The 23,047-nt window shown below is 40.9% G+C and overlaps 1 protein-coding gene and 1 long non-coding RNA gene across 3 annotated transcripts; one reads left to right on the top strand and one right to left on the bottom strand.

Annotated features, from left to right (window-relative positions):
• Nucleotides 1-9,877: 9,877 nt before the first annotated feature.
• LOC309692908 lies at nt 9,878-12,477 on the bottom strand. The gene is made up of 2 exons (XR_014272517.1): nt 11,154-12,477; nt 9,878-10,455 (listed from the first exon to the last, which is right to left on the bottom strand). It is a non-coding gene; the product is annotated as an uncharacterized lncRNA (long non-coding RNA).
• A 433-nt stretch (nt 12,478-12,910) lies between these two features.
• Nucleotides 12,911-21,943, top strand: LOC309692897 (uncharacterized protein). 2 transcript variants are annotated; one of them, XM_082511758.1, is made up of 3 exons: nt 12,911-13,310; nt 14,114-14,887; nt 20,772-21,943. In XM_082511758.1, exon 2 carries the CDS (start codon nt 14,174-14,176, stop codon nt 14,867-14,869), a length of 696 nt encoding a protein of 231 aa, XP_082367884.1. In that variant the 5' UTR covers nt 12,911-13,310; nt 14,114-14,173; the 3' UTR covers nt 14,870-14,887; nt 20,772-21,943. The 2 variants fall into 2 exon arrangements, with proteins under 2 accessions (XP_082367884.1, XP_082367883.1); XM_082511757.1 differs by lacking the exon at nt 20,772-21,943 and having other exon boundaries at nt 14,114-17,104.
• The last annotated feature ends 1,104 nt before the right edge of the window (nt 21,944-23,047 follow it).

Here is a 23,047-nt window from a genome sequence, read left to right as displayed (position 1 = left end):
TATCCACACCTAACAACTCTTGCACTTAATCTAAATGATGACAGAAAAATGTTATAGCCCTGCCTTTAGTAGCCTCACACAGCTCCTACTGTTTCCTCCTCATGTCCTTACCAGGCATGTCTGGACAATGTTATATCATGAGTAATATTTTTTTTAAAAATCCATCTAAATAAAACACACACATGCACACACACACAATGACATTTTAGACCTTCTTCAGAATACTGTATATACTATGGGCATCACTGTGCTGATCCAGAATCCTTACATATTTATTACTAGAGCTACAATAATAAAGCAATGAGGAGGTGGAAGTAATAAATATGAAATAATGTATTTATGATGATTCCATTTGTTTTACTATCCACTCTTATTACATTTTTAAACTGTAGAGATGCAATCATTTTACTGCTGTAAAATTCAAATTTAGTCTTATTTAAAATATAAATCTAATATAATCTGCTTCTTAATGTATGTTTTTTAAAATACAGCGTGTGTTTTTTAAAATATTATAATAATGCATAATTATGTGGACATGCATATTAGATCGTTTTTTAGTGAAATATAATCCCTCCAGAAAGGCAGGAAAAGCCCTGTAACTTACTTTAAAACTAAATATGTTCCCTAAAACGGTGACAGAGCTACAGACCCATGACAGCCTTACACAGGTAGCCAGCAGCTATGACCAGCACTACTTGTGCAGTTAATACAAGGACAGGTAATGTTTGTCGCGCTGTTGCACACACAGCACGCTCGTTTGTTTCAGTTCGTCAGTTGCAACAAGACAGCTTACCAACGTGTACATAATAAGCTAATACTCCTGGGTGCTATACACTACAGTGTACGCTGTACACCTACTTACTGGTTTTGTCGCATCAGTCTGTGTTTCTGAGTTAACTTGTGTTTCTCCTACAGCTCCGGACCGCAACAAATGCGCGTGCTCTTTGTGAGCTCGTTCCCAGCTCGTAACCAGCGCGTTCTGCCGTCAAGGGCGATCATTGGTTAAATGTGATCATGTGACTGATGCAAGCCAGATCCTTTTATTTAGCAAAACTGTGATTAATAGTTAAATATTATTGTTGAGGGGCACAGACAGGACTCTGCACGCACACACACATTAAAAAAATAATAATAATAATTTTCTTTTTAAAAAGTTGCCTCAACAAAAGGGCACTTTGGGCACCCATCAGGAAAGGGGCGGGTGCTCAAGCCCCTCTAGCGCCCCCCCCCCTGCACGTGCCTGTTATGTAGTATTGTAGTAATCTTATGCAGAAACATAGAAAATATACTGAAACTCCAAATCATTTTTAATTTGTGGAAACTGAAGTTTTAGAGGATAGTAGATTTTACTGATTGAAGTCAAAAAAAGAAAACAGAAAAGTAAAAACTTTAACTAAATTTTATTTTAGAAGCATTCAGTTAATGGTCTGGTTGATGTCAAACTGAACCCCCCCCCCCCTAAACAAATATGATATGCGGTTTTGTCCTCTAACCCAAGGCTCATGGACACGACTCATGCACCATGTGGCAAAATGTTTTTAAATCTTATTGAAGGTAATTTTCTGTGGTGGTATATGAAACAGTGAATTAAAAAATGTGAAGAAAAAATGTCCTCGTTACAAGCTAGCAAGCTTGGGCATGCTATCATAAACGCTATCATAAAAATATGTAAAACACATACATACACACACACATAAAAAAACACCCAGCACGCCCCTGCGGGCGGTTTATCCTTCAAACTCGGGTCCTCTACCAGAGGCCTGGGAGCTTGAGGGTCCTGCGCAGTATCTTAGCTGTTCCCAGGACTGCGCTCTTCTGGACAGAGATCTCCGATGTTATTCCTGGGATCTGCTGGAGCCACTCGCCTAGCTTGGGAGTCACCACACCTAGTGCTCCGATTACCACGGGGACCACCGTTACCTTCACCTTCCACATCCTCTCGAGCTCTTCTCTGAGCCCTTGGTATTTCTCCAGCTTCTCGTGTTCCTTCTTCCTGATATTGCTGTCATTCGGAACCGCTACATCGATCACTACGGCCGTCTTCTTCTGTTTGTCTACCACCACTATGTCCGGTTGTTTAGCCACCACCATTTTGTCCGTCTGTATCTGGAAGTCCCACAGGATCTTAGCTCGGTCATTCTCCACCACCCTTGGGGGCATCTCCCATTTTGACCTCGGGACTTCCAGGTTATACTCGGCACAGATGTTCCTGTACACTATGTCGGCCACTTGGTTATTGCGTTCCATGTATGCCTTGCCTGCTAGCATCTTGCACCCTGCTGTTATGTGCTGGATTGTCTCTGGGGCATCTTTACACAGCCTGCACCTGGGGTCTTGCCTGGTGTGATAGACCCCAGCCTCTATGGATCTTGTGCTCAGAGCTTGTTCTTGTGCTGCCATGATTAGTGCCTCTGTGCTGTCTTTCAGTCCAGCTTTGTCCAGCCACTGGTAGGATTTCTGGATATCAGCCACCTCCTCCATCTGCCGGTGGTACATACCGTGCAGGGACCTGTCCTTCCATGATGGTTTCTCATCTCCCTCCTCTTTCTTGGGTTTCTGCTGCCTGAGGTTTTCACTGAGCACTCGGTCAGTTGGGGCCGTCTTCCCAATGTATTCTTGGATGTTCGTTGTCTCATCCTGGACTGTGGTGCTGACACTCACCAGTCCCCGGCCCCCTTCCTTCCGCTTAGCGTACAGCCTCAGGGTGCTGGACTTGGGGTGAAACCCTCCAGCCATTGAGTCATAGGCCTTCTTGTAATCAATCCAGGCAGTGCACAGGTTGGTCAGTCTGGTCTTGCAGTCTCGGCTGACTGTTCTGTCTACCAGTAGCTGGTATTCTTGCCAATTCCTTTCTGTGTCCCGCTCATGTATTGACCCATGTGCCTGTTCATCTTAGCTGATATGATGCCTGACAGGAGCTTCCATGTAGTACTGAGGCAGGTTGTTATACTGATAATGCTAGAAGGGGTGGTATTGGGGGCTGTGTGGAGTAAATGTCATGGATGGTAGAAGACTTGTGTCATAGGAAGTAGACGGACCCTGTGTTGCTGTGAACATGTGACTGCAAAAGTTCAGTAAACAAGTAGCAACCATATTCCCTGTGTGTGGCTCAGTCATTCTATATTTTCGTTGTGAAGATGCAACACAAGATTAAATTAAGTTTCTGACTCTCTGGACTCACAGTATGATTTTGTCAAACGATAATTAAATGACTTCTTGTCAAACAAAAAAAATAAAATCTTCATGCTGGCCCTTTGTTCGTTTGCAATCATTAGAACAGCTTTGGTGTGTGGAAAGATGCACTATGCAGCGCTTAGGTAGGATCAAAACTTTATAACGTATCACTGCCTCAGGGTTCAATTTACTCTTCAACTCATCATGTCAAGATGATCGCATATTTTACCAAACATTTTAAAAATGAAAATATCAGGATCAGCCTCGGAAAATCACACGTCACTGAGTTCCCTGGACTTTGTGATTGTCGTAAATATTTGTCAATCCAGTGAGCACTGTTAAAGAATTAATTTTTATCCTGAAAACAGCTGTAGTCAATCATCATATCTATTGAGAATTTGGGTCTGTCAAGTAAAGAAGACTTTGTACATTGAATGTATGTGCCATCATTTATCTTGGATCTTACAGAAGGTACATTCTGGACAGGTTAAAGTTGACATTTAGAGGCCATTAAGCCATTGAAGACAGTGTTTGGGTCCCTTAAAGGAAATGTAGTTTTTAGGACTAATACCACTTTGGTTTTATAGTTTAGATTAAAACAGTCTGACAAAGCAACCGGGGAAAAATCCCAAGCCCCAGAATAGAGATGAGAAGATCAATCCAAATATCAATCGTATTGATACCAATGCAGGTATTGGTATCACATCATTACTAGCATGCTAGGATCAATACTTTAGTTTGTTTCTGTGTGTGTGTGTGTGTGTGTGTGTGTGTGTGTGTGTGTGTGTGTGTGTGTGTGTGTGTGTGAGTGAGAGAGAGAGAGAGTCGAAGAGAATGTGACATGCTGTATTTGCTCTGGTACAACTTGGGAGCACGGGGCCAAAAATCTTTGAGTTGTTAATTCTGTGGTTTAGATTGACAATCTCTTGAAATTATATCAGTATTATTGTCTCACAGAGTTAATTTAATACATTCTTTACACAATTTGTGTGATAGTTGAGCGGAATTTCATCAGAGTAGTGTTTCGATGTATGTGGCGAAACCATGTTTGTGAGAGACAACAGAGATTTCGGTTTGTCACTTTCTGTCTGCATTTTGATTTGGAACACAGCAAACATCCTTTAGCATCACAACCTAAGTCACAACTATTTCTTTTGGTTTTCGGTTTCACATCTCTGACATCCTTTAATCTCACCCTGACCTGGTTGTGGCAGATGGCCGCCCCTCCCTGAATATATTTCTGGCTAACATTTCTTACTGTTAAAAAGAGATTTATTTTTTTTTATTCCCTCTGTTGCCAAGTGCTTGCTCATATTGGGTCATCTGATTGTTGGGGTTTCTCTGTTTTGGTGTTGGGTCTGTACCTTACAATATAAACCTCCTTGAGGTGACTAATGTTGTGATTTGGTGCTACATGTATAACACGGAAATTGAATTAACCGAATAAATGTACTACCAATTAGTTAGTGCCTATGGTTCTGGCCATTGTCAAGGTTCAAGGTTCAAGGTTCTTTATTATTTGTCACATGCATAGTTATACAAGTATAACACACAGTGAAATGTAGCCTGACACGCTCCTCGACATGTGCAAAAATTGGGGGGGGGGGGGGGTGTAGAGGAAGAACATTATATATATATATATATATATATATATATATATATATATATATATATACACACATATAGTATATACACTGGGTGAATGTGCAGTAGTAGCAGCAAGCAGGTGAATTCTGTACATTAATATGAGTAGATATCTGACTATTTTACAGGATAGACAATAGAGCAGGGCGATATGGCCAAAAATATTTATCACGATATATATTTGAAAATTTGCGATAACGATATAACCGACGATATAATTGATGCGAGACAAAATACAACTCCACAACATTACTAGCGCAAAAAGACAACCTTCCATTTATTTTCACTTAAACAAGAAGCTGGTTTTTATGTACATTAAAGCTTTATAAAAATGTAACAGTGCAAATGCAAATTCCTTGCTGAAAGTTTAACCAAAAGGCATTTCCAGTAGAAATGGGCTGACATATCCTGAGCATAACCATGTATAATATCCACTGAAGTTAAAAAGAGGTGCTTTGCAACATTAAACTGCATTGTGCAGTACGCATTTTTCAGACCATAAGGTGCACGGGATTATAAGGCACATTAAGCGAAACAAAGCAGTCAGATAAATCAAACTTTATTAAACTCATTCTTCTTGCTTCCTCCACTTCTGTACCATTGATTCATTAATGTTGAATTCTCTGGCAGCTGCTCTATTCCCATGTTGTTGCAGTCTATTAATGACTAACCTCATATTGTGGATGGATTATCTCAGTTGTTCTCCTGACTGAAGTTTGGTCCGTTTACAACATCCTGCCATGCGATTGCATTTGTCTCTAACCATGAAGAACCTTCACGTTAACTTTTATAAGTGGAAAAGTGTTAGTGTTCGTCCTCCAGCTTCACTGTTTATGTTATGCTAACATAGCTGTGTCGCTAGCGATCACGTAGCACATCATTATATACCAGCTAGCCCAACTTCAGTAACCCTACAAACGTCACTGCTGTTTAGTTTCCTGTCTTCATTTATGTTGGAAGTGATAGCAGAACTGTACGTTTGATTTTTTTCAGAAATCTCTCAGTCAGAACATGCTATATCATGCTTAGGTAACTAGCGAAACTAGCGAGCTAACTTCCGCTAGCTTCCTGCTAACGTCTAACTCCGTTAAATGTAATAACTTTAGTTTTCATGGATGCCTGGAAGTTAAACTTCATAGTTACACCTGGTAAAGCAGCAATGCTGATCGTTTTATTAAAGATGAAAGAATTTAGACAGTTTTTAACTCTAAGTGATGCTGCAGTGTTGTTTGACCTGAAGTTTGTTGCCAGGATGGGACAGGTCCTTCAGTATCTGCGCTGCTCTAGTCCGGCATCTCCTGGTGTAGGTGTCCTGAAGCGGGGGGAAAGCAATCCTGCAGCACCGTTCTGCTGTACGGATCACTCTCTGGAGAGCTTTTTGGTCCTTCACACAGCTGTTCCCGAACCACGATGTCATGTTCTGTGTGAGGATGCTCTCCACAGCGCCTGTATAGAAAATCCTGAGGATCTTTGGAGAGACCCTGAACTTCTTCAGTTGTCGTAGGTGATACAGGCGCTGCCTAGCCTTTTTGGTCTGGACCTGAATGTGGGCAGCCCATGTCAGGTCTGAGGAGATGTGGACACCAAGATACTTGAAGGACTGCACCCTCTCCACTGGAGCTCCATTGATGATAATGGGCTTGTAGTCTCTGTGCTGACCCCTTCTGAAGTCCACCACCAGCTCCTTGGTCTTGCTGACGTTCAGCTGGAGGTGGTTGTCCTGGCACCACGATGCCAGATTCTTCACTTCATCCATGTAGGCCGCCTCATCGTTGTTGGAGATGGCACCCAACACCACTGTGTCGTCAGCAAACTTCACAATGGTGTTGGAGCCATGGGTGGCCACACAGTCTGAAGTGTAGAGGGAGTAGAGCAGTGGCGAGAGGACACATCCCTGAGGTGCTCCTGTGTTGATGGTGATGCTGTTGGAGAGACACATCTACCCACCCTCACCACCTGAGTTCTGCCAGTGAGGAAGTCCAACACCCATGCACACAGACGGCTGTTAAGTCCCAGATCCCTCAGCTTTGTGAACAGTCTGCAGGGCACCATTGTGTTAAACGCTGAACTGTAATCAACAAACAGCATTCGCACATAGTTACCCTGTTTCTTGTCCACGTGGCTGAGAGTGGTGTGTAGGACGTGGGCGATGGCATCCTCTGTGGATCTGTTGGATCTGTAGGCGAACTGCAGTGGATCTGTGGTGTCTGGGATGGAGGAGGAGATGATGTTCTTCAGCAGCCTCTCAAACACCTTCATTACTACCGAGGTCAGTGCAACTGGCCGGTAATCGTTCAGGGATGAGGGTTTGCTGTTCTTGGGCACAGGGATGATGGTGGATCTTTTGAAGCATGTGGGGACCACAGACTTCGCCAGGGACTCGTTGAAGATGTAAGTGAACACACCTGCTAGCTGGTCAGCGCAGCAGACGGCCGGTGATACCGTCTGGCCCCGCCGCTTTCCTTGTGTTCACTCTCCTCAGTGCCGCTCGGACGTCATGCTCCGCGATGCTGGTCACCGGTCTCTCGCTGATGACGTCACTGTCCTCGGTAGTCAGGCGGTAGATAGCATTAGCCGCCTGGCTAACCTCGAAACGGGCGTAGAACCGATTCAGCTCGTTGGTAAATGCAGAGTCGGCGTTGATCGGCGCAGTGTCCCTGGCTTTGTAGTCCGTAATGGTGCGTAGTCCGTGCCACATACTCCGTGTGTCGCCCTGGTGGAAGCGGGACTCCACACGTTCCCGGTACCTGCGTTTGGCATCTCTCACCGTGCGCCGCACGCCGTATGAGGCCGCTTTGTAGGCGCTCATATCGCCAGTGGTGAGACCCATGTTGTAGGAGGCGGTCCTGGCGTTTACTGCAGTGCGGATCGATCTGTCCATCCACGGTTTCTGGTTTGGGAATGTGGTGACTCTCGCAGTGGGGATAATCTCCTCCGCTAGCATATTGACGAAGCATACTGCTACTTCCGTAAATTCGTTGATGTCGACTGCGCATGCTCTGAACATGTCCCAGTCTACGTCGTTGAGTGCGTCCTGTAGCGTAGCTTCTGATTGGGCAGTCCACCGTTTTACTTCCTTCGTGGTCACGTCTTCCCTCCGTATGCTTTGTTTATACTGGGGAATGAGGAAGATGGCGTTGTGGTCAGACTTCCCAAAAACCGGGTGTGAGACAGCTTTGTAGCCCTGCTTGTATGGCGTGTAGCAGTGATCCAAAATCAGATCCCCTCTCGTTGGACACGAGACATGCTGGTAAAAGTTTGGCATGACTTGTCTGAGGTTCGCTTTGTTAAAGTCTCCTGCTACAATGAGGGCTGCGCCCGGGTCCTTGTTTTGAAGCGAGCTCAGCACATCATGTAATTCGGACAAAGCCATACCTGTGTCCGCTTGGGGTGGGATGTAGACCGCCGTGGCGATGACTGAGGTGAACTCACGGGGCAGATAGAAAGGGCGGCACTTAATCCTCAGGAACTCCAGATGTGGCGAGCAGGCGCTGGAGAGAGTAGAAATGCTCCTGGCATCACACCACTTTCTGTTTACCATGAAACACACTCCCCCACCTTTGGTTTTGTTCGACTCTGCCGTTCTGTCCGCGCGGAGCACAAAGAATGAATCCGACGGAGTTACGGCCTGGTCCGGCACGGTGGGGGACAGCTATGTCTCCGTGAAGCACAGAATGTTGCAGTCCCTCATGTCACGTTGGAAGGTGACCCTTGCTCTTAGGTCATCGAGCTTGTTCTCCATGGATTGTACATTGGCCAGTAGGATACTGGGCAGTGGTGCGCGATGCGCCTGCTGTCTCAGTCTGTTCCTAATAACAGCGCGTTTTCCCCGGCGCTTCTTTGTTCTGCGCCTCGGATGAGCGGCCCGTCCTTTGTTGTTCTCCGCGCCACGTAGAATCTCTGGCGGCCAGGAAGGGTCAGGTTTAAAAGTGTCCAAGATTAGATGTGCAACCTTGGCACCGATGTTTACAAGTGATCCGCTGTCGTATACTATAAGACTAGAGGATTTTGGGATGTAAACCAGAGCAAAAAATAAGTAAAAAACAAGAAAAGTGGATAGTCGGAGCGGAGCGGTCAGGAAGGCGTCTGGACGTGGCCGCGCCATCTTGGGTACTTGTCAAAACTGACCATTGACCATCTCTACATGCTCTATGTCTATCACATTTTTACTTATTCTAAACACTTGCCAGAGCTGTGTTGCAGAATCATTAGTTCATGAGATTTTTACCCTTTGGCTTCATGATGCACAGACAAATCTGCAAGTTGAAATGTAGAAGGTGAAAGTAACACCAACCACCTCCTTGTTAAAGGAACTGTTGAACTTTGTGGGTTTTTGTTCTCATCACCAACTTTAATGCTGACACTCTCTCTTTCACTTCAGTTTTTTTCAGTGCCTCACAAACAGTTGCAGGTTCAGAAGTAGCATATTGTTTTTCCACACACATGGGGGAGAGGAGAGAGAGAGCGAGAGAAACACTTCATAGATGTCAGGCGTCGTGTGGAGGCGAGGAAGAAGGAACCCAAACGCAGGACTCGCAGGTAGGTGCAGATTTATTGTGAGGAGTGGATGAACAGAACAAAGGGAGAAAATGGCTGGCTGGCTGGCTGGCTGGACAACTGACTGGAAGGCTGAATGGCTGGCTGAACGCAGGCGGAAACGACAACAGAACATCACATGAACATCAATGACACGACACCGATCGGATGGAACTGAGGACTTAAATACACGCTGGGTGATGAATGATTAGAAACCGGTGAGCACGCAGCTGAACTTAGTCTGACTAATGATACATGGAAATAACTGGAACACAATACGCAGGCGGTATGCTGACACGGAAAACATAGATGTGAAAATAAACTGAACATGACAAAACAGAAATCACTGGGTCAACGACCCAGGAACCCTGACAATAGAACTAGAGCAGAAAAGAAAGAGACATTTGATATCACTGGTCAGAGGCGGAGCCAGACATTTGAAACACCCGGGGCTTAGCCCTAAAGGGTAGTATGCATGTGGGATTATTTCTTTTTCTTTTTCTTTTTTTTTTTTGGGGGGGGGGGGGGGGGGGGGTAGAAATGACTGAAAGATTAATTGGCTCTGTTCTGAGTTTTGTTCAAAAAAGAATGACTTCATATAGGGAAAAATATATATCACATATGCAGGACACCTTAAACTAGTTTTTTAATTAAGCAGCAAGGCAGAACAAGGTCGGGGCTGTATCAAGACACGAGGACTAAACCCCAATTCAACCAGACCCAGAACTGATCCAGAATTAAAACAGGACTAAAACAGTTCAAAATCAGGAGTACTGAGGACTTAACCAAGACAGAACAAGAATCAGAACTAGATGATAGTAGCACTAAAAATCATCATAGACCTGCACTACACTTATTTTTTTAATTCTACCAAAGTCCACTATTTAGATTGAGAAAAGTTTATATAATTATTTAGCCTTGAAATATAACAAACCTAAAAAGAAACACTAGGTACGAGATACATGAGGACCTATGATATGGTGATACTTTTGGTAAACAACCATTTGACTAACATGTGTGTCTCACCTGCTCTTGTTCCACCTCTGTTCTGTCCTCATTCTCCTCTCTCTCCCTCTCTGTTCCTCTCTCTCCCTCTTTGTGCTGACAGTCATCAAATATACAGTTGAAACCAGATATTTACTCTTCAGATCAAAACAAAAACACTTTTTTAATTGTAACATCAAATCAGACTAAATGTTTATTTTTTTTAGATTGATAAATATAAAAAAACATATTTGTTAACTTTAAGAGAGAGAAACTATCTGTATTTCTTAATTGCAAATGGCACCAAATTGTATTCATACTGAGCCACACTTATGGAGCTCCACAATTCTTTTCCTGGCGTTTTGGTTGATATCTCTTGATGTTCCCATTTCAAAGAAACAGGCTCTGTGTTTTGCCTTACATGCATCCACAGCTGTGCCACCAATTTACTCACATGGACTCTACGAACCTATCAGAAGCTTCAGCTCAGAATGGAATCGTCTGGAGTTTTCTTATTAATTAACAATAAACTTAGTGTATATGTACTCCTACATGAAAGTGATAATAAATAGACAGATCTCTCTCTCTTTATTCTGACATTTAACTAATTCAAAAGATATTTCAATATTTATCTAAAACAAAAGTTTACTCTAAATTGATGTTGTACAGTAAAAATGTTTTATGTTTTCTCCCTAAAGTGTATGTAAATATCTGGTTACAAATGTGAATATCCTGCTGTGTACTCAAATCCCTCTTGTTTTGCATAGAAATATACTGAACAACATACAAAGCATAATATATAAAATAACATTTACCTGAGTTTTTTCTTTGAAAGAAGCCTCTAATGTCCATTCTTATATTTCAGTACATAACTTAAACCGATTTAGTCGGGGAGGGTAAGAACTGAAAATATGAAATAAACACACGTAAGCTAAGACTCTCTAAAAAAAATAGCATTTGTTCGGCTTTTCATTTCACCATTTGTTGATTCACTTGAAGAGCAAGTAACGTAATATTGGTCAAGTGATCAATTTGATATCAATCTTTCGTGATGCACCGTCATATTTACATTATTTGTACAGTACAAATGATTTGCTTTGGTACCTGGTTAAACTTAAGCTCTCCTTAGTATGGCTGGCTCCGTTTCTCCAACAGCGCACTCACAGGCAGCAGCTGCCCCGCCCCCTCGCTCAGTCGCTTAGTGCCTGAGCTCGGATCATACCAATATCAGGGGGGATTCATGCACAGTCATAAATTCCCACAGTGTGCACTATGTGCTTCGAATATTGTGTGTACTTTTTGTTTTATACAGTTGTCAGCCAGGCATCTAACTATGAAAAAATTGCACTCCAAAATACCCCGGGCTTCTGACAAAACAACCCGGGCTTAAGCCCAGTAAGCCACCCCCACGCTCCGCCCCTGTCACTGGTATAATCTTCTTCTATTTCTCTTTTTAAGTGATGCTGTATTCTCTGTTCATTAACTGTTAGGAACTGAACACAAACGTTTTCTAATCATTCTTCATCATTTCAGCTTTTGTGACCAGGCTACATTTAAAGCAGAACTTTTTTATTCCTGGTCTCTTTCAGGGTCACCACAGCAGACTATCTGCCTCCATCACACCCTACCATCCTTCTCTGTCACACCAACTCACTGCAAGGGTTCACTACATCCATGAATATACTTTCTCCTTACCCTTTCTGCACTTCTTTTCCTGCATGCCTCTCATTAGCGCCATCCCTAATCACCACTTCTTCACTCCACTCCCTTCACTTACATGTCCACTGCAGCCAACTATGGTTTTGGGTTTCTTCTAGCCAATTAATCCAAAGAAATTTTGGATGTGTTGAACTTTGTTCAATCCCTTTGGTCTTGATCTGGGAATTTTTCACGTGTAAGGAAAACGTGTTAATCACTACACCATGGAACCGCAATTTTTAATCTAAAAGCCACAGTTAACGTTTGCTAACAAACAAACTGCCAGGCCATCGATGTAGCTACTAACATTGTAAAGTAATTCAATAGATTTCAATACATATTGAGTGGAAAAAACTAGGGCTGGGTATCTTTACTGATTTCTAGAATCAATTTGATTTGATCCACGATTCTATTAAATTCTATTCATTTGAATCGGGGAAATTTTGCACCAGACAGTCAGAAATATTATAATTCTGATCACGTATCAGTACATATCCATATTTTTATATCTATAAAAAGAAAGCTGATGCTTATGAGACTTTATCAAAGGTGTAAGCATCACAGCAGATTCCTTTGTGTCAAAGTAACTGAGGATAAAACAGAAAAACATGATGGAGATTTTCCTGGCCTGGGTTATTGTAGCAGATAGCCTTAAAAATATTCAGCAATAGAACAAAAACGGAAGAAAACCATTAATCAACATATGAACATTACCTGATGCTGCTTAAGTAAAGCAGAGCAAAGTGACAGAGGTTTTATTAGAGACACAGCTAAGCATTTTGTAATTTTGCCTAATTTAAAAAGTTTAGTATTGAACATCAGAAATGCGACTGTCTTGTTGGAAGTCTGTTAAAGAAAAAAGAAAAAGAAAAACACCGCCCGACAGCACTGTACTTAACAGTCGACTGTTGGGTAATAAGCAAGTGAATAATGCAGAAAACAGGGATTTTTAGATGGGAAACTGTTCTTGAAGTACACTGAGAGAGAGGGAGAGAGAGCTGTGCATGAAGTGTGATTTTACCGTGGTGGAGGCAAAACAGCAAAAGTAAGAGCGAATTTATGACAATGTTTATGTGAAGAGAAATGTGAAGCGTAGTTTGGATCTTCTTCTGCTTCTGGTTCAAGTCAGTTTTGGTTGGAAAGAGACAAAACCTGCAGCTTCAGAATCTAGCACAAAAAAAGACGTAAACACAAAGAGTGTTCAGCCCCGACGGCGTGTCCGTGTACGTGCCTTTGGGTGAGAAAGCCGACATCTCACTGATTCTGATGCGTCGGTGGGTCCGCTCTTTGTGTTTACGTCTTTGGTGGTTGTTGAAATTTTGCAAGATATAACCTGAGATTCTGGCAAAATAAATTTATATTTAAAAATCGATTCAGGATTTGAATGAATCGATTTCGTGCTATTCAACCAAGAATCGATTTTAATCACTAGAGGAGGTACGCGTACCACAGTTCGAGAACCACTGCTCTAGATAAAGCTAATAAAAACTAGAGTCATTTTAGACTATATGTATTGAGATTGTCTCTCAGTCAGAATATTACATTGGTTCACATCACATCTGGCTTCTTTTAACCATAACCCCAACTGATTTCTCTGATTTCAGCTGGGTTGGCTCAATGTAACAAACTTTATTGAAAGGAAAAGGAAAAAAAATCTGATTTCAGATTGATTAAAGTCAATTTGCTGATCGTAGTCAAGCAAGAAATGTTATTAATTCCTGAATTCCAACAAAAAATCCCTCCTTCATAGATGCTGAAGCCCTCGAGCTTCAGGTTCTTGCAGCATCCTGCACATATTTACAACAAACAACTCAGATTCACATATTTTGATAGACTTCCTCTTCCTGTCTGTCACCTCAACCAGACTGTTTCCAGACTGGGTCATGTTAGATTATCTAGACAGATGTTTAGTAACCACACAGTATTTCTACCTCTGCAATTTTGTGTTCCACAAATTCATTTAACACAAAAGTCTTAATCAGGGTATTCACTTTTCATTTCAGTTTTTCTCTTTTTTTCTGTCATTGTTTATTAAATTTAGTTTATTTCAATTGTGTTTCTCCTTGTAAATGATTAGGACGCTAGCATCAACTAGCTAGCCGGTCGTCACGGCAAAGCTACAAGAGCGTCTCTCAGCATGGGCCCGAAAAAAGTTCTGTCAGCCGAGGAAGGAGATGATATTAAGAAGTCGCTGGAGTTTATGACAGAGGAGATTTCTACTGTCAAACTGCAGCAGAAAGCCATCCTGGACCTGGTCGAGGAAGTTAAGGCTCTCCGCATCCAGAACGCCGAGAAGGATCGGCGGCTGGCGTACCTGGAGAACAGAGTGGCGGATTTGGAGCAGTACACCCGGATGAACGATGTTATCATCACGGGGCTTCGCATCAAACCCCGGTCATACGCCCGGGCGGTCGCCACTGACAATGTAGGAGGGCCAGGAGAGGAAGATGTCAACTCCACGGAGCATCAAGTGGTTACCTTTCTACGGTCCAAAGGTGTGGAAGTGGATTATAACAACATTGAGGCTTGCCACCCTCTACCCCGAAAAAATGACAGTGACAAACCAGCCATCATTGTGAGATTTGCAAACAGAAAACAGAAAACAGCACTGTTAAAACAAGGAAAGAAACTGAAAGGATCCGATGTCTTCATGAACGAACATCTGATAAAAAGAAATGCGGACATTGCCAGGAAAGCACGTTACTTGAAGAAACAGGGAAAAATTCAAAATACATGGACCACCAACTGCAAAGTATTCATTAAACTCAATGGAACACCGGAACAAGCCAAAATGTTGGTCATCAGAAATATGGAAGAGCTGGACAAATACTGAGGTCAACTTACTCTGGAGGTATGAATACACATGTGACGTGACACACAACACAACACATGGCACAGTCCAAAAGAACTTCATCTGCATCCGGCAACAATATCAACATAACTCATTGGAATTCTCTTTATGATAATCTGGAACTGAGAACATTTCGATACACAGACCATAATGTTCTAGACTTAGAAAAGGATATAGACCCGGAAAATAATTTCTTCTACAACATCAGCTGTAACTGCTGCTACTTCACTGATGAACAGTTTAAGCACACCATCAACACGGAAAATAAATTATCAATAATCCATTTTAATAGCAGAAGTCTGTATGCCAACTTCAACAATATAAAGGAATATCTAAATGAGCTGACAAATCCATTTGGAATTATTGCCATTTCTGAAACATGGATCAATGCGGAGAAAGGAATGGACTTTGGACTGGAGGGATATGAAGTGAATTTTGTAAATAGAAGGAACAAGAGTGGAGGGGGAGTAGCTGTGTATGTGGATAAAAACCTAAACTACAAGGTGGTAGAAAGTATGACAACTGTAATTGATAATTTACTAGAATGTATAACAATTGAAATTTATAAGGAAAAAGAAAAAAATGTAATAATTAGCTGTATATATAGAACACCTGGCTCTAGTATTCAAGTATTTAATGACTTCATAGAGGAAATATTCTCTAAAACAAATCAAAAAGTTATGTTTATCTGTGGTGATTTTAATATTGACCTGTTGAATCCAAAAAAGCATAAAATGAGCGACGAATTCCTAAACACTATGTACAGTTTGAGTTTACATCCTAAAATAACCAGGCCTAGCAGAATTACACCACATTGTGCCACCTTACTTGACAATTATTTTCACTAACAATATGGAAAACAACATTGTGAGCGGATTATTAATTAATGACATCAGTGATCACCTACCAGTTTTTGCAGTTTATGACACTAATTATAAGAAAAATCAGCATGAAGAACAACTGAGATACAGACGTGTAAGGACGGAAGAAACGATGACTGCATTTAAGAACGATCTATTAAATCAGGACTGGGACAATGTGTACAAAGAAGCTGATATTGATATTGCATATGGCATATTTTTAAGAATATTCATGGAGTTGTACGATAAAAACTGTCCAACAATAAAATACAACAGAAAGCACAAATATTCAGATAGACCATGGCTCACTAAGGGTTTACAAAATGCATGTAAAAAGAAAAATACACTCTATAGGGAATACCTAAAACAAAGAACAAAAGATGCTGAAAATAAATATAAAAAATACAAAAATAAGTTGACCAATATTATACGTGTATGTAGAAAGGAGTATTATAGTAAAATATTGAACAACAATAAACATAATATGAAAGGAATATGGGATGTTTTAAACGGTATCATTAAAAATAATTCTGGACAACAAAGTTATCCACAATACTTTATCGATAATGGCAATATTATGGAAAACACTGCTGATAAGGTCAACAGCTTTAATCATTATTTTGTAAATATTGGACCAAAACTGGCAGAACAAATTCCTGAGTCACTGCCATCAGTAGACTGTAGTGAAAACCTGATTGATAGGAACCCTAACTCAATGTTCCTCACATCAGTGGAGGAAAAAGAAATAATTGACATTGTACACATGTGTAAATATAAAACATCTACTGATTGTAATGATATTGACATGAAAATCGTCAAGAAGGTCATTGAAGGAATTGTAGGACCTCTAACATATATTTGCAACTTATCATTTCAGACGGGAAAAGTGCCAAACAAAATGAAAATAGCTAAAGTTGTGCCGCTGTATAAAACCGGGGATAGACGCCACTTCACAAATTACAGGCCTGTTTCTTTACTACCACAATTCTCCAAAATCCTAGAAAACCTGTTTAATAAACGATTAGACAAATTCTTAGATAAATATAAATTACTCTCTGACAGTCAATATGGATTCAGATCAAAAAGATCAACATCTCTGGCATTAATCGAATCAATTGAGGAGATTACGAATGCTATAGATCAGAAACAGTATGCAGCTGGAGTATTTCTGGATCTCAAGAAAGCATTCGACACAATCAATCATGACATATTAATTAATAAACTGGAACGGTATGGGATTAGGGGGGTTGTACTGCAATGGGTGAAAAATTATTTAAGTGACCGGAAACAATTTGTGAAGCTGGGTGTCCATTCCTCATCATGCTTGGACATTGCTTGTGGTGTTCCACAAGGCTCTGTACTGGGTCCAAAATTATTTATTATTTATATAAATGATATTTGTAAGGCATCTGATATATTAAAATTAGTATTATTTGCAGATGACACAAATATTTTTTGTTCTGGGGGGAATCTAAAGGAGCTGCTGGATACAATTACTTCAGAAATGTGCAAAATTAAAAAATGGTTTAACAGGAACAAACTATCGCTAAATCTAAGTAAAACTAAAATTATCTTATTTGGGAATTCCCTTAGAAATGCACAAGTGCAGATTCATGTAGATGGTGTGGAAATTGAAAGAGTACTTGAACATAAGTTTCTTGGTGTGATTATAGATGATAAATTAAACTGGAAGTCTCATATAAATCATATACATAACAAAATTTCAAGAAGTGTCTCAATCTTGAGTAAAGTAAAACACATTCTGGACCACAAATCACTCCACATTCTCTATTGTTCCCTGATTGCACCGTATTTGAATTACTGTGCAGAGGTTTGGGGCAATACTTACAAATGTTCGCTATCATCAATCTTTATATTACAAAAAAGGGCCATAAGGATAATCCATAAAACTGGTTACAGAGATCATACAAATCAACTATTCTTAAAATCAAAAATTCTAAAATTCACAGATCTGGTTCATTTTCTCACAGCACAAATTATATATAAAGCAATAAATAACCTGCTTCCTGACAATATTCTAAAAATGTTTTCTAAAAGGGAACGGGGATACAATTTGAGGGGGGAATTAAATTTAAAACATCCTCGTATCCGTACAACATTAAAAAGTTTTTGCATCTCTGTGTGTGGAGTGAAGCTGTGGAACAGACTAAGTAAAGATATGAAGCAATGTCCAAGCATGGCGCAGTTTAAAAAGCGGTTTAAGGATATGGTTTTTACAGGGTACAGGGAAAAGGTAGAGATTTGATAGGGTGTTCTTGTCTAATATTTTCATGTGTGTGCGCATGCACGGGTTTGTTGGTATGGATATATATATATAATTGTAGGCTGTGTATCCTTGAGGTGTTAATGGGGTTATGGAAAATGTGTATATGTGCGTATGTGTGTATATACGTATGTATGGATAGATAGAAACATATATGTGTATATATTTAAAAAAAAAAAAAATTACACATCAAATCAAATCAAATCAAATCACTTTTTATTGTCACATCACATGTGCAGGCACACTGGCACAGCACATGCGAGTGAAATTCTTGTGTGCGAGCCCCACAAGCAACAGAGATGTGCAAACACAACAACACAAACGAGCAAAATACAAGAATGGCCAACCTGAAACTAATAAATATATGTACAATATATAATAGTGTATGCATTTCTGGATGTGTATACATAACATATAATGTAATTGCAAGGAGGTATTTCTGTAGTCTATTGATACTAGATAGTGGAAAAGGGGTGGGATTAAATAAGCTTATGCTTCTTCCTGCTCCTTTTTGAACATGGACGTTATTTGGAGTTGTGGTTGCTCGTTTTCCTTTTGTTTGCTTTGTTCATTTGTCTCTTTTAATTCTATTTTTTTTATACTTTTTCAACATGTTCAAAATAAAGATTCAATCAATCAATCAATTATTTTGGTGATATTAAAATTAAATAATAAAGGATTTCTGGTGTGATTGTAAAAACAAAAATAGTTAGCAACTTTTCAGCATATTAGCACTGTCCTTAAGGTGGGGGCTGTGGAAGGCAATAGGCTTTTCTGGTTTTTAGTTTTTACTTTCTGCTCACTGCAGTTTCAATCAGCCCTTTTTTCTGTTTCCTTTCCAAATTTCAAGCTGCAGTTCATGAGGGTTTTTTTTCCCCAGCTCATCTCTTATGAGGTTTTCCTGTACATCGTTGGCTACCGAGCAGCTCTGTATGTTTCACTTCTGTGTGTTCCTTATTTCACATTCACTGTCTGGGCAGTTTATCAGAGCACATAAAGCTGCACATCATCACACTCTGAGCTTCACTGCTTCATCTCCTGTGAGTCTAAAAAGTGAAGATGGGGAAAGTTAATGGATGCCTAAAGTGTTATTTTGTACAACTTAAAAAAACAAACAAAAAAACGTGTCTGTGAAGGTTCTCAGTCATCCAGGTCATCGTAGTCAAAGGAGCTTGCAAAGAAAAGCGTCTGGACTTCTTTAAGTTGCTTGAAGACGTTTCACCTCTCATCCGAGAAGCTTCTTCAGTTCTAAGGTCAAATGGTGGAGAGTCCCAGATATAAACCTAGTGGGAGTTTCCCCCCACAGAGGGACAAAAGGACCCCCTGATGATCCTCTAATCGCCTGAGCCAAGGTGTGAAACTGGGTGTGGGTCCCAATCAGCCAGAGTTTCGGGTGTGTTCATTGTGAAACCTGGCCCCACCTTATCATGCGAATTCCTGAGGTCAGATGGCCCAGGATGTGAGTGGGCGTTAAGGCGTCTGGGAAGGGATCTCAAAACTGGATTATAGATGGCAGAGAGTTGGTGTCGTAAACCCCCGCCTCTGTTCAAAGATGGTCGCTCACAGTGGACATAGATGGCTTCTTTCACTCCTCTTTCAAACCATCTGTCCTCTCTGTCCAAAATGTGAACATTGGCATCCTCGAAAGAGTGTCCTTTATCCTTAAGATGCAGATGGACTGCTGAGTCTTGTCCTGTGGAGGTGGCTCTTCTGTGTTGTGCCATGCGCTTGTGAAGTGGCTATTTGGTCTCTCCAATGTAGAGGTCTGAGCATTCCTTGCTGCACTGTACAGCATACACCACGTTGTTAAGTTTGTGTTTTGGAGTTTTGTCTTTCGGGTGAACCAGTTTTTGTCTGAGCGTGTTGCTGGGTCTGAAATGTCGTGCTTGGAGAAAACTCTCCTGAGTTTTTCTGATACACCGGCTACATAGGGGATGACAATGTTGTTGTGTCTGTCTTTCTTATCCTCCCTCGCTGGTGTCTGGTCTTCTTTTCTGTGCCTCTTTGCTGACTTTAAGAATGCCCATTTAGGATAGCCGCACGTTTTGAGTGCTTCCTTAATGATAGGTTTGTAGCTTGAACCCATCCGCTGGAACGTTAAGGACAATCTGCTACACAGCAAAAAGCAAGACACAAGGCACCAAAGTTCTCTGGTTTACTCATGCATGAGGGAGACCTGGCTGGAGCCAAGCGTCGTTCCACCACTTGACCACCATCAGACTCTCAGCCAGGCTCCCCATAGCACTCCTTTTATTGTGGTTACATGAATATGCATAGGGTCATTAACATATAGCATCTCACATAGGTATACATGTGAACAAAGAATACTGTGTGTGTGTGTGTGTAGGGGTGTGTGTGTGTGTGTGTGTGTGTGTGTGTGTGTGTGTGTGTGTGTGTGGGGTACTGCTGATCAAAGGGTCATAAAAGCACACAAGCAAACATCCTTGGTCAGGAAGAGGGTAGACCTCCCCAGTGAGGAGGTCCAGCAGTTCATCTAAACAAAAAGCACTTAGACTAGAACAGACGTAGCTACGTTAATCCTACCATAAAACAATAAGACAAGGTACGACCTCTTCCCATGCTCCCAGGATGTAGCCTGTTAAAGATCACACAACCTATCACTACACAATTGATTATACACCTCTAAGAATATATGGTTAAATATTTCCTAATACAAATGACAATAATAAAATCTAAACCCATCACTTTACATGTGTGTGTTCCTTCTTTTTTCCTTCAGGCTTAGAGGGAACATGTTCTGCACGGTGGTGTAGGGTCCTAATTACTCCAAGTTTGTGTTCCAGAGGGTGATGGGAGTCAAAGAGGAGGTACTGGTCCGTGTGTGTGGGCTTCCGGTAAACTTCGATGTTGAGTTTGCCGTACTCTTCAATGTGCACAGCGCACCTCGTAGACTTTTTCTCCCAGCTGTACAAAGCATAGCGTAAAAAGCAAAACACTTTTTTGTGTGTGTTATTTGATACTATGCAGTATTCTAGTCCTCTTATATGGGGCATATTATATATAAAAGAAGCAGCTTCGTAAGCTTTAGGAGTGTGCAGTAGTTGAAAATAAATGAAAAATACTAAAACTATTAAAGTTCAAGAACAACTCAGTTGTCTGGTTTTAAGAACATCAAATACTGATCATAACATAATTATTGGACTATAAAATGTTTATTGGCCCAAGATGATGAACAAGAATAAGCGTAACAAAATATAATGGTGATTCTAAAAAAAGGCATAACTGAGACACTGGGTAGAGAATGGATAGAGAGAGTAAATTGTGATTGGCTGGTTTAAAAGGGATTGTGCCTAAATCAATGTTCTTCTTCAGAATGGGCTAAAGGCAAATCTACTTGAGGTAAAAAAGCAAAAAAAAAAAAAGGAAGACGTGAAACGAAATAACCTTAGTAACCTTATTTAAAAGTGAGTGAAAGATTGATGATAGAGAGCATGATAGGGAGTGGCTATGTATCAGTGGATCTTATGCAAACACAGTGACTGGATATCTAAGGTTGGAAGATGGAGACGAGTGGACACATGACAGAACATAAATTGGAAAACATGTAGATGTTCTGGGTTAGTTCCTGGAAGTTCTTCAGGATGAACAGACGAGAAGATCAGATCTCAGAAGTCAATGATGGGAAATTCCAGCAGAGAGACGTTAAGAGGGATCAAACCACCACTCAAATTAACACAAAGCAATGGGAGAAGATACATCTTCAGGCATGGATTTGCCCGTTTCTCCTCTAACCCCCCTCCTCCTAAAGATGAGAACAAAATCATTGTTAGCTCAGAGCAGGCTAATTAGACACATAAGATTCAGGTGAAATGACGATTATTATTTTGTGATTGTTATAAGCATAAATTTTTCCTTTGCTTTGCTCTTAACCAAATTGATTTAATAAAACTTTCTGCCAAATCTAAATTGTGCACTTTCATTTTTTAACCCTTCGTGAAACAGTAAAAGAAAAATTTCAGTATTAAAGTTACTCTACCCCTTAAAATACAACACACCCTTGGGGACACTATCCAGGCTTCTAATTATTGACGACTGGTTACTAAGAAGCGCCTAATCGAGAGGGCCACTGCTGTTAACAAGTGAGGCTGATAATACCAATTCTGGAAGTGTAGCAGTTGTGTTGAAGCACCTGGTTTTTCTTAAATAATTTATTTTGGGTTGTAACCTCCTGCCTACATGTTCTGAGTCTGTGTGTGTTTGTGTATATGGTTGTATGCTGTGTGATGACGTGGGAGCATGCATGTGTGCTCCAGTCGCAGTACTGTAGCATGTCACGTTGCTCTTAACTGAATAAAAGTTTCTTAAGGCCATTAGTTTTGATATGAATATGACCGAACTGCTGTATTTTATTCTGTAATTTTTGATTCATCCAGTGTGAGTATTGATCTGAGTTCGCTAACTGAAGTTTTTAACAATTTATCTCCAGGGTATAACTCAGGGGTGGGCAATTCCAGGCCTCGAGGGCCGGTGTCCTGCAGGTTTCAGATCTCACCTTGGATCAACACACCTGAATCACATGATTAGTTCATTACCAGGCCTCTGGAGAACTTCAGGACATGTTGAGGAGCTAATTTAGCCATTTAAATCAGCTGTGTTGGTTCAAGGACACATCTAAAACCTGCAGGGACACCGGCCCTCGGGGCCTGGAGTTGCCCACCCCTGGTATAACTGTAACGCTAGCATGGTAAGTTAGCCTGGTCCCTAGCAGCGGGTGAAAGGAATTTCTGGTGTGCATTCTGCTCATGTGTCAGGGAAGCCATGGGCCAGCAGCTCGTGGTTTTCTGTATTTCTCTGTCATAGGATAGAGATGTTTGTTCAGTAAAAATGTGACTTTCATAATCATAGGTGTTTGTTAATATTATTTTAGTGGATTTAAGCTTAAAGGTTGAATTGTGAATTTTTGTCATATTTCAAAGCACCATAATCTGGGATCCTGGTTATTTATTTGTATTTTGGTTATCTTATGGTTACACCTTTGTATTATTTTTCTAAGTT

Source organism: Aulonocara stuartgranti (genome assembly GCF_965226115.1).
Source record: "Aulonocara stuartgranti genome assembly, chromosome: 17".
Classification (NCBI taxonomy): Eukaryota; Metazoa; Chordata; class Actinopteri; order Cichliformes; family Cichlidae; genus Aulonocara; species Aulonocara stuartgranti.
The sequence above is the reverse complement of the archived record's forward strand: the minus strand, read 5'-3'. Positions and strand labels throughout refer to the sequence as shown.